The sequence below is a fragment of the Poromitra crassiceps genome (genome assembly GCF_964638095.1).
Source record: "Poromitra crassiceps genome assembly, chromosome: 1".
Classification (NCBI taxonomy): domain Eukaryota; kingdom Metazoa; phylum Chordata; class Actinopteri; order Beryciformes; family Melamphaidae; genus Poromitra; species Poromitra crassiceps.
Window position 1 is genome coordinate 63,672,729 of NC_139623.1, and position 17,457 is coordinate 63,690,185.

Here is a 17,457-nt window from a genome sequence, read left to right on the forward strand (position 1 = left end):
AGGGATGTGTAAGGTTGCATCAAAGTTTTGGACCATGGATCGTTGGGTTTTAGAGACTTTTTTGCACGGAAAATAAACTGGAAGAGACAGCCAAGGCCAGCACCATCGAGTAAGTATTGTAATATAGCAGAACGTGTAACAATACATTACTATACTGTTTTGGTCTTAGAAGAGTGGCGTCAGTGAATAAATTAAATAATTATGTGATGATGTTTTTCATAGCGATACGATACGTGTAACAATACGTTACTATACTGTTTTGGTGTCTGTGTAAGTTTAGTCCTGATAGCTATAGCGTAGATTATCATGACAACCAATAGTTTTTTGCATAATACTATTTAGCAGAACATTTGTATGTAACGTCAAACGTTACACTGAAAATAGGCTTGCCGTTCTAATATTGTTTTTTCTTTGTTTGTTTTTGTTTTTTGCTGATAGCCTATCGACATTTCCTCGACTGGGTTCTACAGGGCGAGAGAGGGAGGCATTGTCGTATTGTTTTGCCAGCGTGTGTTGTGCAGGCGATCCATGTAGCCTACCCTTCACCTGATGGACAATACCGTGGCTTCCAGCAAACAATCCATGACATAGAAGAACTATTTGAGCTCTTAGAATTAGCTAGGCATACATTTTCCATTTTCTGTAGGCTACATCTTGGACAATACCATGCCTTCCAGCAAACAATCCATGACATAGAAGGGCATTCATTTTTCATTTTCTGTAGGCTACATCTTGGACATCTTTAAACTTTGAACTGCGCTTTTTGGACATCCATTTTTCATTTTACATCGTGTTTACATATTGTCATAACTTGTATTAAAATTTCAAATATATGTTGCTTGTAGTTTGGTTATTTGCCACTTTAATCAGTCATGCCGGTATGGGGTTGTAAAAGCTGTAGCCAATAGGTTGATATTTACATTAGATGCAGTAGATTCTTTGAGGTCTTTGAGCAGTTATTGCTGGCATCTATTCATTCTGCACCTGCATCAATACTTACTACTGTGTTGAACAGAGAAGTGGAGAGAGTGACAGTGGAGCTAGTGAACAGAGAAGTGGAGAGAGAGAGTGACAGTGGAGCTAGTGAACAGAGAAGCGGAGAGAGAGAGTGACAGTGGAGCTAGTGGGCAGAGAAGTGGAGAGAGTGACAGTGGAGCTAGTGGGCAGAGAAGTGGAGAGAGAGAGTGACAGTGGAGCTAGTGGGCAGAGAAGTGGAGAGAGTGACAGTGGAGCTAGTGGGCAGAGAAGTGGAGAGACAGAGTGACAGTGAAGCTAGTGGGCAGAGAAGTGGAGAGAGTGACAGTGGAGCTAGTGGGCAGAGAAGTGGAGAGAGAGAGTGACAGTGGAGCTAGTGGGCAGAGAAGTGGAGAGAGAGAGTGACAGTGGAGCTAGTGGGCAGAGAAGCGGAGAGAGAGAGTGACAGTGGAGCTAGTGAACAGAGAAGTGGAGAGAGAGAGTGACAGTGGAGCTAGTGAACAGAGAAGTGGAGAGAGAGAGTGACAGTGGAGCTAGTGAACAGAGAAGTGGAGAGAGAGACAGTGGAGCTAGTGGGCAGAGAAGCAGAGAGAGAGTGACAGTGGAGCTAGTGGGCAGAGAGAGAAACTGACGGGCAGACGCGCCTCCACTTGCACATGCATTCATGCATTGAGCCTCAGCAAGCCGATCAAGCCTCAGATCAGCAGTACAGCAGGAAACTCCAAATAAGGACAAGGAAGTGGGAAGCCGCCGAGGGGGAGGGGGAGGGGGTGAGTGCAGCTCATGGTGCAGCTCATCTATGGTGCAGCTCGTGCAGCTCCGCGTCGCGTGAACTCGGGATTTCCGGTAATGGCGACTCTCTTCACACACACACTGTTGTTTTCTTACGTGTCAGTCCTGCAGTCCTACTCACATACAGTGATCAATAATCTGTAATCAATACTCTTTACCAGCTCCCCGAGAAGTTCCTTTACATGGCAGCCCGCCCCGTGCTGCTTGCCTCACCAGGCTGCTGATCTGCTGAGTTTCCCCTCTGACCGCTTTGCCCAAATATAGGCTTCCTGTGTGCCATATTTGGAGACGTACGTCACGACAGGAGGCTTTATAAGGCTGGGAATCCTCATTGAAATCATCGGAGAGCCCAAGTTCAAGTCTGTGACTGGCCCACCGTTAACTTACAGTCAACACTCAACACAGAGGAAAGTAACGGGAAACAAACATGACTTATTGAAATTGGACTGATCAGAGTAGGTTGCGTCTGGAGGAGTTTGTGCTACATCTGTTTTGAACAAAGGTCCTAAAACAGCAGATTCAGACCGTGACTAACCTGAGAAGCTCCAGCATTGGCTTCCTCCAACCATCACCATCTGAATCGTCTTTCTTACCAGGTAAGTTTACAGTTACACATAGCCTACAAGGAGTTTTCTTTGGTATTTTGGTGCACAACAAACAGCAAAAAGTCATTTCTGCAAGTCCACAAACATAGAAACATTTACAAAACTGAAATGTAGCTATTAAGATGTAAAATAGCCTATACATGTCCTTTTTTATGAAAGAGCTGTAGGCTAGTTTGTGCAGAAATGTGCAAAATATAGGCCATGGAATGTGCACTGACTGCACTGCACATGTTCAGAGGAGGTATAATAATATGCGCTCACCGTCCACAGCCGCAGCGCCAGCCGGGCTGCATTGCCTCTGCCCCGGCAGACTACCAGCTCAGTCTCCGGTGCTCCCGCCGCTTCCACTGGGACCCAGCACCGGGAGATGGCCGCAACCAAGGCGGAGCTGCTGCTGTCCGCCCTGCAGATCTCAGACCCGCTGGCCGGCTTCACGCCTCCTCTGTCCCCGCTGGACAGCTGGGGGAGGCTGGAGGACCTCCACATGCTGCTGCAAGCCGCCCAGGCTGCAGACACAGCCGGCATGCTGTGCGGGGAGTCCGGGGACTACACAGGTGAACACTCGCTCTGTCTGTTCGGTGCGAGCAGAGACTGCAACAGTTTTGCATAATGTGTCGTGGTAGCTGGATGTGTCACCTCACCTCCCTCACAGGAACATATTATTGAATGTAGGGCTGTTGGTGCTACAAAAGTTTTTAAAAGTGCAATAGTTGAATAATAATGACGTAGTAATCGTTCATGATGGTAATAATTATGACCAAATTACTACTGTAATATAACTTAAAGCATGCATATAGGAGATATATATACTGTATATGAGGAATCACCCTGAACCACAGCAGTTAACTAGTACAAGTTGTGCCAAACAAACGTGAATATCTCAAAAACTATATAGGCTACATGACATCGCTTATATTTTGACATTCTGAATGAGAGCAGAAGTAGCTCAAGAGTTTGATGTATAGGCTAATATATGCACGTCGTGTTTAAGTTGTGTGAACTGTTGCAGTTTTTAAAATGTACACCGCACAAGCAGGGCTAGAGTGAGACATTCAAGGCAGCTCCATAGGGTCCCATTGCCGTTTCCACCCGGAAACGCGGTTTGTTTCGCAAAATGCTGCTGTATGTAGCCTATAAATAATCGCTGCTATGGCACTACTACTAGCTACTATAGCCTACTACCAACAACAACAACAACAACAACAACAACAACAGTAATAGGCCTAATAATAAGATTTTGGATTCGATTAAACTTAGTCATTGCACAGAGTACAAGACAACAAATTCCAGTAGGCCTATAGCATGTAACCCGAAGTGCAAAAGAAGCAGTAAAGGGCAGTGTATTGTGTAATAAATAGAACTAGAATATCTAAATTTCCTAACGGAAATGTAATTGCGCAGTAGAGGGTATGCACACCCACTGGAACACGCCCCCTCAATCAGGAATGAGTGTCAAAATGAGTGTCAAGTTCCTCCCTGAGCAGCAGGTGTCAGTTATCTAGGCTGATTACTGCATTCAAGCTCAGTCTTGCTGTGACTCAGTGGGCGTGACCCCACAGTGACTTCTGCCTCTGTGACATCACATGCATACCCTCTATTGTGAAAATGTATCAGAACCACAGCCTATAGGACAGGTAGACTATAGAGCTATTAGGTTATTTCTTGCAGCTTTTACAGTAAGATTTATAAAATAATAAATACAACTGTTACGAAACTTGAACTTGACCACTGCATTTGCAGGGATATTTTAATCAATTTCTAAACATTAAATTCATCAAGTAGGCCAAGCTATTTTCACTCTTGGCGATGTGATGTCAAGTTCATGCCTTGTCCTTTGCTCATCTGACACATAGGAGATGTGAACATATAACAAAACAAAAGTTTAAATGCTAAACATGCTTAACATGCATTTAAATCACCCACGCACTAATTTCTAGTCTTTAGTGTCTTGAAGTGTCTATATGTGTTGTTTCCTCCCTGTCTGAACTGATGTGTTGTTTCCTCTCTGTCTGTGCAGTCTCTGTCTGAACTGATGTGTTGTTTCCTCTCTGTCTGTGCAGACTCTGTCTGAACTGATGTGTTGTTTCCTCTCTGTCTGTGCAGTCTCTGTCTGAACTGATGTGTTGTTTCCTCCCTGTCTGAACTGATGTGTTGTTTCCTCTCTGTCTGAACTGATGTGTTGTTTCCTCTCTGTCTGAACTGATGTGTTGTTTCCTCTCTGTCTGTGCAGACTCTGTCTGAACTGATGTGTTGTTTCCTCTCTGTCTGTGCAGTCTCTGTCTGAACTGATGTGTTGTTTCCTCTCTGTCTGTGCAGACTCTGTCTGAACTGATGTGTTGTTTCCTCTCTGTCTGAACTGATGTGTTGTTTCCTCCCTGTCTGTGCAGTCTCTGTCTGAACTGATGTGTTGTTTCCTCTCTGTCTGAACTGATGTGTTGTTTCCTCTCTGTCTGAACTGATGTGTTGTTTCCTCCCTGTCTGAACTGATGTGTTGTTTCCTCTCTGTCTGTGCAGTCTCTGTCTGAACTGATGTGTTGTTTCCTCTCTGTCTGAACTGATGTGTTGTTTCCTCTCTGTCTGAACTGACGTGTTGTTTCCTCTCTGTCTGTGCAGTCTCTGTCTGAACTGATGTGTTGTTTCCTCTCTGTCTGAACTGATGTGTTGTTTCCTCTCGTGTCTGAACTGATGTGTTGTTTCCTCTCTGTCTGAACTGATGTGTTGTTTCCTCTCTGTCTGAACTGATGTGTTGTTTCCTCTCTGTCTGAACTGATGTGTTGTTTCCTCTCTGTCTGAACTGATGTGTTGTTTCCTCCCTGTCTGTGCAGTCTCTGTCTGAACTGATGTGTTGTTTCCTCTCTGTCTGAACTGATGTGTTGTTTCCTCTCTGTCTGAACTGATGTGTTGTTTCCTCTCTGTCTGAACTGATGTGTTGTTTCCTCTCTGTCTGAACTGATGTGTTGTTTCCTCCCTGTCTGTGCAGACTCTGTCTGAACTGATGTGTTGTTTCCTCTCTGTCTGTGCAGTCTCTGTCTGAACTGATGTGTTGTTTCCTCTCTGTCTGTGCAGTCTCTCTGTCTGAACTGATGTGTTGTTTCCTCCCTGTCTGTGCAGACTCTCTGTCTGAACTGAACTTTGGAGAGACCAAGAGCGTCCCAGAGCTGCACAGCTTCCAGTCCCGGCTGCCTCCTCTGGCCTACAGCGGCCGCTTCACCCTGGAGCCGCCCGCCTCCGGAGTGTGGGCGGAGCCTCTGCTCAGCCTGTTCACGGGGCTGGTCAGCATGGCCACGCCCCCTTCCTCAGCCTGTAGCCTCTCCTGCTCCTCGGTGTCCTCTTCATCCTCGTTTTCGTCCCAGCCCGTCTTCAGCTCCGTCCAGGTGGGTGGTGCCTCGTCCTCCGCAGACGTCAGCTCCATCTATTCTGCGTCACCGACCTACACCTCCGCCACGACCTCTGACCTCCTGTTCCCCCCCACCGACACCCAGCCGGCCTCCCAGGCCTTTACCCTGCCCCTCCAACCCCAGTGCCCTCCTCCTGCCTACCCCAGCCCTGCCCCCAGGCCTCCGTCCGTCATGGTGCCCATACTCCCTGACTACCTGCTGTCCCAGGACAGCGAACTCACCCTGCTGTCCCAGGAGCAGAAGCCCGTGCCGGGCCAGCAGCCCCCTCTCACCCCGCTGTCCACCATCAAAGCCTTCTCCTCCCAGATTCAGCCTCAGGTGCCGCCAGCCCCAGCTTTCCCATCCCAGCTCCCCAAGTCGGGGCGGACGAGGAAATACCCGTCGGCGCGGCCGTGTAAGACTCCTCCTCATGAGCGTCCGTATGCCTGTCCCGCTGAGGGCTGCGAGCGCCGCTTCTCGCGCTCGGACGAGCTGACTCGCCACGTGCGTGTGCACACGGGCCAGAAGCCCTTCCAGTGCCGCATCTGCATGAGGAGCTTCAGCCGCAGTGACCACCTGACCACGCACATCCGCACGCACACCGGCGAGAAGCCCTTTGCCTGCGCCGAGTGCGGCCGCAAGTTCGCCCGCAGCGACGAGCGCAAGAGGCACGCCAAGATCCACCTGAGGCAGAGGGACCGCAAGACGGACAGGAACGCCTCCTCCCCCACTCCCCTCACCATGGCCGACGCCCCCTCCTCCCCTCCCACTTCCTCTCCCTGCTCCTCCTCTCACTCCTCCCCGGGTCACGGCTCCTTCTCCTCTCCCGCGGCCTCGCTCTTCCCTGGCTCTTCCTCCTCCTCGTCATTCTCCCGCGGCGTGCAGGTGTCCTCCCCCTGTTTCTCACACGTCTACACCTCTTCCCCCTCCCCACACCTCTACTCGTCCTGCTCCTCTCCCATGGGCAGCCCTCAGGCCCGGCTCTCCTCTCCGCACAGCGCTGACGTCTGTTGAGCCGCAGACGACCTCGTCACTGGCCAGAATGTGTGGAAAGTGACAGGACAGAGAGAGACCGAGAGTTCAAGCACTTGTTCACAGTGAGAGAGAGAGACTGGGCCTCTCTGAACCTCTCAGACTGACAGTGTTTTGTGTCCAGGCTCCGTCCATCAGGTCCGCAGCACTTCATCAGGTCCACACAGCACTTCACCAATGAAGCTCTGTCAACAAAGTGTCCTTCCTAAACCTCTTTTTGTCCCCCACCAAAGAGACCATTTTGTGTTTGCAAACAATGATTATGTATTTTCATGGGCGGAGCCGAACTGGTTGCAGAAAGTGAAGCCACTGTGGGGATGGTCTAGGATCCAAATAAATGGCCAAAGAGGCAGTGGCGGACATCGTCATACAGGACCCAGTGGGAAAGCTCAGTGTCTATACCTTTATTTCCTTATTCTTGGAATCTCTACAGCTTGTTTCCTACTTGCAGAGCGTATTGAAGGCAAGAGTTGATATGTGTTTGACAACAGCGCTGCTGCCATTTTGGCTTGAAAAAAGCCTCAATGGCCAATGGGACAACAGCATAGAACCATGACAGCCAATCAGAGGTGTCTCTTTCAGGCCAAAATCGCGGATTTGCTGTGCGCCGATGTACATAATCGTTTTCCAAACACAAAAGTGGTCTATACTGCTGCTGGGGCTTTTTGCATCGACTGTCCCTCTCCTGTGACTGTCCGTTCAACATGTATCTTCCAAAAACTTTCTTGGACTGGTAGACTGTTCATTTGAATGAGTTTGAATTGTTTTTCATTGTTATCTGTAAACTGACTGCGGTTTGCTTCTCCCCACTTGGTGCCATGTTGGATTTACATTTGACAGTTTAGGCTCTTAGCCATCACTCTGATCCAGCAAGACATACGACCTGTGCAAATACACATAGATAATCTTCCGTTGCTTGATCAACATCACAGCCCGGAGGTGGTCAAGGGTCAACAGATACAACAGATGTTCCTACCTTCTATTCCACAAACTTGGTAAAATGAAACGTGTCAAAAAGATTTGATGGAGGAACTCAAACTTGAGCCTCCTTAGTGCAGCTGTTATTCTGCACAGCATGCTGGAAATGAACTGAATGAATACTGTTTCCTTATCTTTCTGGTTTCTTGCCTTTAGCAAAGCTCACAACAGAGAAAACCTGCGTTGAACCTCCTGAGTCATATGACATGCATCATATCCACCAGCGGTAACGTCAGATTTTACAAAAAGTTTGTTTTACAAACAAATGTAAATATGTGTATTTTTTATAACTGAAGTGTATATACGTACATTATGGCCTATACAGACACACAGTGTAGTGTACATATTAAATCTAGTTTTTTACCTACTGAGTAGGCATGGGAATTTTGTATGCGGTTTACATGCACCATTATTAGTCATTATGTGGCTGATTTTTTTATACTTTTTGTGTTTCTTGAAGATATTGGATGTGCCAAGGATTCTGATTGTGCATCACATCCCATTTCAAGCCAAAAGGTTTATGAATAAAACATTAACAAAATACAATGAATGCCTTTGTGTTGTGATCATCTGTCAGTCTGTCTGTCTGTCTGTCTGTCTGTCTGATGTTCCTTAATTTTAAAGATTCATTCCACGCATGTAAGAATGTTGGTGTTAGTGAACATGAACTTAAACAACATAACTCTACTCCATTGATGATAATTAATGGGAGTACGGCTTTGATTTTTACACCCTTATACCCCTTTCACACCCACGCACACCCAGTGTTATTCCCAGATTGATTGTGTGTGGGAAAGGGTGAACGCGGGTTGCCCGACTCAGCTTGAGTTGGGTCGTACAAGGGTTGATTTCAGTGTGAATGGCACCACTAATGCCACCGCCAATGTGATGCTAATATGCTAGGTTAATTATTCCTCTTCCCTGGGGCCTATATGCCATGGATAGATATATATGCCATGGATAGATATATATGCCATGGATAGATATATGCCGTATATAACCCCCCCACTAAAAACATGCAGAAGATCAGATCGTCATCGTCATCCGACCAGTGACGACAACATCAACATCCGAAGTTGGTCCCCGGGCGCTGTACGAGAAAGCGACCACTGCTCCTGGCCTGCCCCCCGGAGGAAAGGACATGCCTGGATGGGTTAAATGCAGAGGACACTTTTCACCGGCCACCATCAGCATGAGTGTGTTGTGGCCGCATGCATGTGTTGTGGTGTTCGTGTGACAATAAAAGACGGGGCTTGTCCCGTTACGAGAGTTTTTTTTTTTTTTTATATATGCCATGGATAGGGATTTACCTGTCTTCACTTGGTGTGAAGTGACAAAAGAAAGGTTGAACATGGGTCAAGTAAACCTGGCCTGATGCTGGTCATTTGACTGAAAGTAGTATAACACACACTTTGCTGGTTTGTTGAAAAGGCACGCACGCACACACACACGCACACACACACACACACACAAGCACACACACACGCGCACACACACACACACACAGACACAAACACGATTTCAGACGGCAGCCCATCTTTATTGTCACACAACACACTACAACACATGCATGCGGCCACAACACACACTCATGCTGACGGTGGCCGGTGAAATATGTCCTCTGCATTTGACCCATCCAGGCTTGTCCTTTCCTCCAGGGGGCAGGCCAGGAGCAGTGGTCGCTTTTTCTTTCCAGCACCCGGGGACCTTCATTGGACCATCATTGGACCAACTTCAGATGTTGTCATCACTGGTCGGATGACGATCTTCTGCATGTTTTTAGTGGGAGGTTATGTACGGAGGAACCCCCTGGGGGGTACGGGGAGAACATGCAAACTCCACACAGAAAGGCCCTTTCAACGAGATAGCTCACCTGGGCAGTAGGCACTGAAGATATGGGGGGGTCACAACTCCAGCGCCCACAGCGTCCCAGGTGGGAATCACTACAAGCCAGTAGAGCTACAGTAGGACATTCATTGATTGACATAATCATAGTGCATTCCCTAGCCCCAAACCTATCTAACTGCTTAACACTAACCCGTACTTACCCTAACTAACCCTAAGCTTACCTAAAATGGTCCTCACTAATTTACATTGGTCCTACTCATTAAGATAGCTGTACAAGAACACCCCCCCCCCCCCCCACCCACACACACACACACACACACACACACACACACACACACACACACACACACACACACACACGCACACACAGACACAGAGGAGTTGATTTTCTGAGGTTGAGTAAGGGAGGGTGAGAGGGAGAGGCAGAAACAAAGTGGTTCCCTGTGTGCGCGTGTGTGTGTGTGTGTGTGTGTGTGTGTGTGTGTGACAGAGTGAGTGTCCCTCCTTGACTGCAGTATCCTGAGTATTCAGAGCCAGCTGAATCACTGCTACAGAATGTGTGTGTGTGTGTGTGTGTGTGTGTGTGTGTGTGTGTGTGTGTGTGTGTGTGTGTGTGTGTGTGTGTGTGTGTGTGTTTCCTCCTCACTCACAGCCAATAGAAAGAGAGCTCGTCACCGGCCCTGGGCCCATATAAGGTGCTTCCTGTACTGCAGCGGACATCCTGCAGCCCATATAAGGCCCTTCCTACTCTCTGCTGGCCGGACGCCCAGACACAGGCAGATTTACTGCTTGCCCTGTGTGTGTGTGTGTGTGTGTGTGTGTGTGTGTGTGTGTGTGTGTGCGTGTGTGCGTGCGTGCGTGCGTGCGTGCGTGCGTGCGTGTGCATGTGCGTGCGTGCGTGCGTGCGTGTGTGTGTGTGTGTGTCAGACCATGTCTGGCCTGAGGTTAGAGACTTGGAGTGAATGGAGCTGTGATGTAGTAACTGGATTGACAGGGCAGGCAGGTTGGACTGTCTTTGGTGGGAGAAGTAGGCCAGTGAGGTCTCTTAAAAAAACAGTGTTATAAGCAGTGTTGGGCAAGTTAAAGTTTAATTAGTTACTTATTACTGCTTACTCTTTAAAAAAAAGTAGCTAATAAAATTACTTTACTTATTACTTGGCTCCAAAAGTAATTAGTTATGTTAGTCATGACCTTAACCTTACTATAGGCCTATTACTTTAGCAGGAATGAGTCCGGAAGTATACATCCGGGCAGTAGCGGCTGGTGCATTTTTGTCCAGGGAGGGCGTTATAGGTCTGGACAATGGGGTTGAAATCAATATGATAATCATAAGGATTATTCTCATATGTTTCACGTATGCAAAATCAGTGTTCATCTCATTGAACTGAATGCTGATGTCAAACAAACCTTATATTTTCAAATAATATTCCTGCCATTTGATCAGTTTTTAAGTAACATTTGCTTGTCATCATCAATTTAGACAGCAAAAATGTCACTATTAAAATAACTTCATATCATCACGATGAGTCCACTGAAAGACAACAATAATAGGCTATTGAATTATCGTCCACTCCAGCCCTAAATCAAGCAAGTAGTAACGGACGTTACTAGCTACTAGAAACGAGTGTATTTTCTTCCTCTGTTTGTAGCCTGTTGTTTAATGGCGAGCTCAGGGTGATCTGGTCCAAGCTCTTTCACTCGAGGCTTCTCCTGTAAATTCCGTCTCTCAAACGGTGTCGTTTTGAGTGACTTCACAGAATTTTCTTTCTCCATTCTTGCAAAACGTCTTTTGTGTTTTATGGCAGTTGAAAACAAACTTCTTTGCTTTGCGCGCGTGCTGCAAAGCCGTCGGCGTGGGACTGCTACTAGTGTTTATATATACTGCGTCGCTACCCTATGGTCGCTACCCATCTACGTAGCCTAGCCTATGTCACGACACTCACTCTACCTGACCCCACCTCCACCCGGTCGCTAGATACGTGCGCCCAGAGCTCTCCCAAATCTCTTTTTTTTTTAGAGTGAACAGCGCATGTGCAACAACACAGATCCTGATACTCTAATGATCTGCACTGGTGGAAACCGGAAGTAAACCGGAAGTCCCCGGACAGCGTCCGTGGCAATTCGGTGCAAGAAAATATTGACCCAAAAACAGTACACATGTAGATAATTGTGAATCTACATATTTATTGCAGATTATATAGGCTACTCAATATCTAATATCCACCTCGCTCATTAAAAAAAATATATATATATATACTGTATATATATAACGTTTTATTTCCCCCTCTTTCATGTGGACAGTAGGTGGGGCGGCGCCCTGGCGCCCTCTAGTGGCCGGCTGCTACTGCATCCGGGTTCGTCAGGGGAAAAGTGAATGGGGTTTTAGAATGTGGATTTCACTTAAATGCATAAAATAAGGTCTGTGGTTAAAGGGATACACCACTTTTTGGGGAGTTTAGCTCATTTGCCATAACTAAGGTACACCATGCCTTTACCGAAGTGTCGAATTATCGTACCAGAGGGTCAAAATGCTATTGGTTTTGGTGATAAATTATCGTACAAATATGATAATTATCGTACATTTGGTGTTTTGGAAAGTTTTCTGCTGTACACATTGACTGTATATTATTATTATTACAGTAAGTACAGTAGCCCAAGTGTCATCACAGGTGTTAGCTGCACAGATGGCATTTTTTCTAACATGTGTATTATAATGCCACCTTTTTCTCCATAGTTCTGCCCTGGGGGCATGTTTTGATTTTGTTTTTGTTTTTTGGAGGTATTTTCATAAGAATCTTGAGTCCTAACGGTATTATTATTATTTTGTTTTACCTGCACCACACTCTTTAAGTTATCAAATAAAGGTAGTGGATTAAATGCTACAATAAGGGCTACATAGGACCCTTCTCACGGGACCATTTTGTGTCAAAAAGGAAGGGTAAACACAGGTGCAAGCAAAGCACTTACGCCGGGATTGCACTGGTTGCATTTGCGTTGTGTTGCGGCTGTTCTCCGGTTTTGCTCCGTGCTCTGTGCTCCGCCAACACTAACCGGCTGCGTGCAGAGCACGTCACGGCTCCGCTCCGCCAGACAGCTGGAGTGACGAGACCGACAGGTTCTCATGGTAAAATCGCGCGAGACAATTTGTATGTGGGAGAAATACGACGACAAACAGGCAGAAGATCATTGTTCCCAACTGGAGAAGCAGAGGAGGGGTGGACTTGCTTGGTGTTGTCCTTGTAAAAAGGATGGGTCGTGTCATAAATTATTTTGTGGTTTTCCACTTCAATTATGAACTTTTCCTCATACATGTTTGTCCTCTGGCTTGATATTGAATGCTGTAAACACCTCTGCCCTGTTGATTTCATGCCTGGCTCCGCCCAACTTGCTGCAGCTTTGCTCCGTCATCCGTGAAAAATAGAAGCCTTGCGTATTTCTTTCGGAGAGCTCCGGGTCGTCGGAGCTGGGACGGAGTAGACACGCAATGCAGCGGAGTAGGTGGGAGTTGACACAATGATTAGAGTGGAAACGTATCGGCTCCGCAGCGCAGACGGACCGAACACGGACCTAGTGGAATGTAGGCGTAATGATGAGGGGTTCAAACTTCCATGTTTGGAATTTGGAAACCCTCATTAGTGTTTTGCTTGCACCTGTGTTTATTCTGCCCTTTTGACCCAAAATGGCCACCGGGAAAAGGGTCTATGCAGAAGTTATTCAAAAATACATTAATGGAGTGTTTACTATTGACTGCACTTGTGGTAGCAGCATGCAAGTTCATCAGTGGCACTTTCCACCCCTCATACTATGAGGCTCATAGTAGCCTATACCATAGTACCTAGATCCTCTTTGTGCGGCTCGCGAGACGATGGCGGCTCTAGACTCTTTCATTGGCGGCTCGCGGCTCGCAGCTGATAGAAATAATACAATCACGTCAAAACCATTCCCTCACAAACTGCGTGGTTGCCAGGTTTGTGGCCCTTTGGAGCACCAAATGGGGGTTGAAACTCACCATATACCGGTATCTGTCAACACTGCAACTAACTAACTTGGGGAGTGCGCTTAGGGGGACATGATGGAGTGCAGTGTGTGGGGGGGGGGGGGGGGGGGGGAAGCACCCACGGTGCATGGGGGGGAACGGGCACTGCACTAGTTAGCCTACATTAAAATCATGGTAGGACCTAGGAGGGGTCAAACAGCACCAACTTCAGTCCTGTGTGTGAAGTGTGTGTGTGTGTGTGTGTGTGTGTGTGTGTGTGTGTGCGTGCGTGTGCGTGCGTGCGCGTGCGTGCGTGCGTGCGTGTGTGTGTAAAAGCATATTCCAAGCATTTCATGAAAGGAAGTAGTATTGGGATGGCATCATATAGCCTAGCCCTAACTTATTCACTTCTAGATGTGGATGTAAGTGGATATCTGTTTGCGCATACTGCCATCTAGTGGCTCACCCCTTCCACTCATCATTACATGATTTTGGAGAGTGGGGTGTTGTGTTGTGATATTTCCTCATGATTTGGACAACAAAGCTAAGCTTATCTCCTACAAGCCAGTCATGTTCACACTTGATTTAAACATTTCAAATGAAATTGTTTCAGGCTAAATAGCTGCAACACATTATCGGTGACATTATCATTATCCGACCGCTTCAGCTCATTCAGAACGCTGCAGCCCGTCTGGTATTCAATCAACCCAAATTCTCTCATGTCACTCCCCTCTTCCAGGACCTTCACTGGCTTCCCATCTCGGCACGCATCAAATTCAAGACACTGGTTCTGGCCTACAGGGCAGTAGCCTACACCAGTCAGCTCCCCTGTAGGCTACCTACAATATATGGTCAGGTTCCAAACCTCTCACCGCTGCCTACTCTTTCATTATGTTGCATGTTTGAATCACAACAGAGATCGGCACAAACAGGCGCAGCTGTTTGCGCCTCTCGTCTCCGTTCTTAATCACGTGCATGAGCATTGAATTCATTGGTTGTAGTGGTTATCACGTTCGCCTAACACGCGAAAGGTACCCGGCGGAAACAACTATATGCCGCTGGTGAGGGACACATGGACACGGCTGTTACTGATGGGATTTGTGGATGAGCTAGTGAGTTCACGTGACCGGCTGGTTTACCAGACTAGGTGCTGCTGAGGGAATGAACATGCAAGAGATTTCATGATAGATTTACAGGCAATTTTCGATAGCCACCTATATGGGAAATGGCGTGCAGTAGAGCACCAACAGAACATGAACAGCAAAAAACAAAAATGTTTAAAATGACGAAGGGGGCAGAAAATATGTTTCCGCCCGGTTTCGAACCGGGGACCTTTCGCGTGTGAGGCGAACGTGATAACCACTACACTACGGAAACCCATGGGAAGAATAGAGCCTGCGAGGGTCTTATGTGTTCAGACTGTACCCAGATATCAATGACAGTTGGCCCAGCGGTGGCTCAACAGTGGCTTTTAACGGTGGCAGAACGTTGGGAGCCGACCTCAGGCCACGTCTTTATGGCCGGTGGCATCACGTGGAAACAGGTTCGCTTACAGTGTACTGTAAACAGGCCTCTGCACGCAATTTCATTATTTTTATGTTAATATTACTTTCTGAATCTTCCTTAAACCGTATATGGCAGTGTTATGTCCAAATGTAACTATTTATGCGACATAAGAAAATATATGGATAAATATATATCCGCAAGCCGCAAAGTGAAGGATGAGGCGCATTAGCCACTGAGCTATTTGTCAGCTCCAAGCGCACTTAGCATGGTGAATATGTAAGGGATAGTGAGCCGGTTAGAACACGGCCTACAACTAAATCATTCAATAATCTGACAAAAATAATTATTCAAATAGATTTTTTAATAGCGTTTTCAACGACAAAGCGGTTTCATTCATAATTGGCACACAAGACACCACAGCTGCAACTGGTTGGCCTAATTAGTAGTTTCTTGCTGACAAAAGGCTCTTATCAACTGATTAATCCAGGTGTGGCAGAGCAGCGGTCGGTTGTCGAGAAATAATGACTGGTGAATCTTGTTGATTGACCAATCAGAATCGAGTATTCAAGAGAGCCGTGTTCTAAATATAGCTATATGCAGAGGAGGTTTTTCCAGTGAGGCATAGGAAGATGGTCCTCCTCTATTAGATTGGGGATTTTATATAATAATATATATTTTTTTATCATTTTTTATATATATATATATTTTTTTTCATTTTTCATTTTTCATATTTTTATAATAAAATATCAATCAAAATGTGTTTTTTCTGATGTGCAGACGCTAATTTTTTCATCCATTATATTCTTAAAATGCTTCAATAACAGTGACCTGTATGGCACTGATGGAAAGGAGAGCTCCATGCAGACAGGAGTCTTGCCCCAGCCTGCAGGAGGTAGGTAAAAAAACATTACCCCTGTGGGCGTTCATTTATTTGCTAATTTATCTAATGCACAAATATGATTGGTTGAAAAACACTTGCAATTCACAGAGAAAGATGTGAGAGTGATGTGTTTTTCAACCAATCAGATTTCGCTGGAGCATGGCCCGCCCTTACCAATCAATACCAATCAATTAATTTATTCAACCACATTGGTTGTTGATTGGGTAGATTGCTAAGATTGACTTTGTAGTAGAAGTAGAAGTAGGAAGTGAAATCCACTTTGCTGTGATGACCCATGTGATGACCTGACAGGAATGATTTACGACATTTACTGACGACAGTAGCAGCATATTATATTTCCCCCTTATTTTTATTTACTTTTTATCAATCAGTAAGTGTTCACAAGCCAGACAGTCGTTGCATTGGATTACGAGCCAAAATGATTTTCGAGTTGCGGGAGCCTTGCTACGGCGCGATCCTGGGATATTTGCAATGTCAGAAAACTGGAATATTTGCAACGTCTCAGCTGCAGCGGTTCCACTACAGACGGCATGGATATGCAAGTAAGTCAATTGATTTCAAGTTATCCGGGCCTTCTATTAAATTCGGCGTGGAAATGGTTCACCGATCAGCGCTATTTTTGTCGTATTGATGTTTCATGCTGTAATTTTTTATAATAAAACCTGCAACCTTAAATTCCCACATTTTTTAACTGAATTTGGCCTGGAAATTGATGGCTGACAGCGAGCTCATTTTTAAAGCATGAGTGGTGATCTTTATACCATATGAAAGTAGAAGAAATACGGAATCGATTGGGACGAAGCATGTCAACCTAGCATGTCGGGAAGGCGGGGTAAATTATGCTCCAAAGTTGATGAATTGGAATGTAACTAAACGAGTATGTTGATAGTGCAGGGGAAGGCACACTCTCGTTCCAGACAGGCCCGCGGGAAGTAGGGGTGCTGCAGGTGCTGCAGCACCCCCTAGATTTTTTCCACATTTTTTTTTTTTTTTTTTTTACAAATGTAATTAACACATTCACTGCCAGCAGTTTTTTTTTTTTTACTGTAGGTAGCTTCTGCCAAGGTTTTTTTTTGAGGATTCTGGCTCATCTTTCAAGAGCCGAGGATTATTTTCTGCTAAGATTTTGTGAACACGAAATATCTCAAAAGAACTAATAGAATGTGTGCTTTCTCTGTCTAAAAGAGTTAGTTTGTAGAGTTAGTAGTTATGTAGGCATTAGCAGTTGAATACAGCATGGTTTCAGCGTCTGAAAATTTAAGCTGAGATAAATGGCTTTTTGTGAAATTCGATAGAACAGTCACTTTAACCATTTATTTTTGGCATAAGACGTCAGACATCTAAACAATAGTTTTGAACAGTAATTTCCTCCATAGCAGCACCCTCACCCCCCTCTCCTTCAAACTCCTCCCTCCGTGTGTGTTCTCCTCCTCCCTCCGTGGCTGCAGCGGTACAAGCGAGGCTCTG

At 46.1% G+C, this 17,457-nt stretch overlaps 1 protein-coding gene across 1 annotated transcript; it reads left to right on the plus strand.

Annotated features, from left to right (window-relative positions):
- The first annotated feature begins 2,123 nt into the window (after positions 1 to 2,123).
- LOC310788686 (early growth response protein 1-like) lies at positions 2,124 to 8,293 on the plus strand. The gene is made up of 3 exons (XM_083650225.1): positions 2,124 to 2,363; positions 2,643 to 2,926; positions 5,484 to 8,293. Exons 2-3 carry the CDS (start codon positions 2,740 to 2,742, stop codon positions 6,761 to 6,763), a joined length of 1,467 nt encoding a protein of 488 aa, XP_083506351.1. The 5' UTR covers positions 2,124 to 2,363; positions 2,643 to 2,739; the 3' UTR covers positions 6,764 to 8,293.
- Positions 8,294 to 17,457: the final 9,164 nt, after the last annotated feature.

Coding starts and splice junctions, on each gene's coding strand:
- LOC310788686 (XM_083650225.1), top strand. CDS start 2,740: ATGGCCGCAACCAAGGCGGAGCTGCTGCTGTCCGCCCTGCAGATCTCA. Junction 2,927..5,483: donor GGAGTCCGGGGACTACACAG/GTGAACACTCGC, acceptor CTGTCTGTGCAG/ACTCTCTGTCTGAACTGAAC.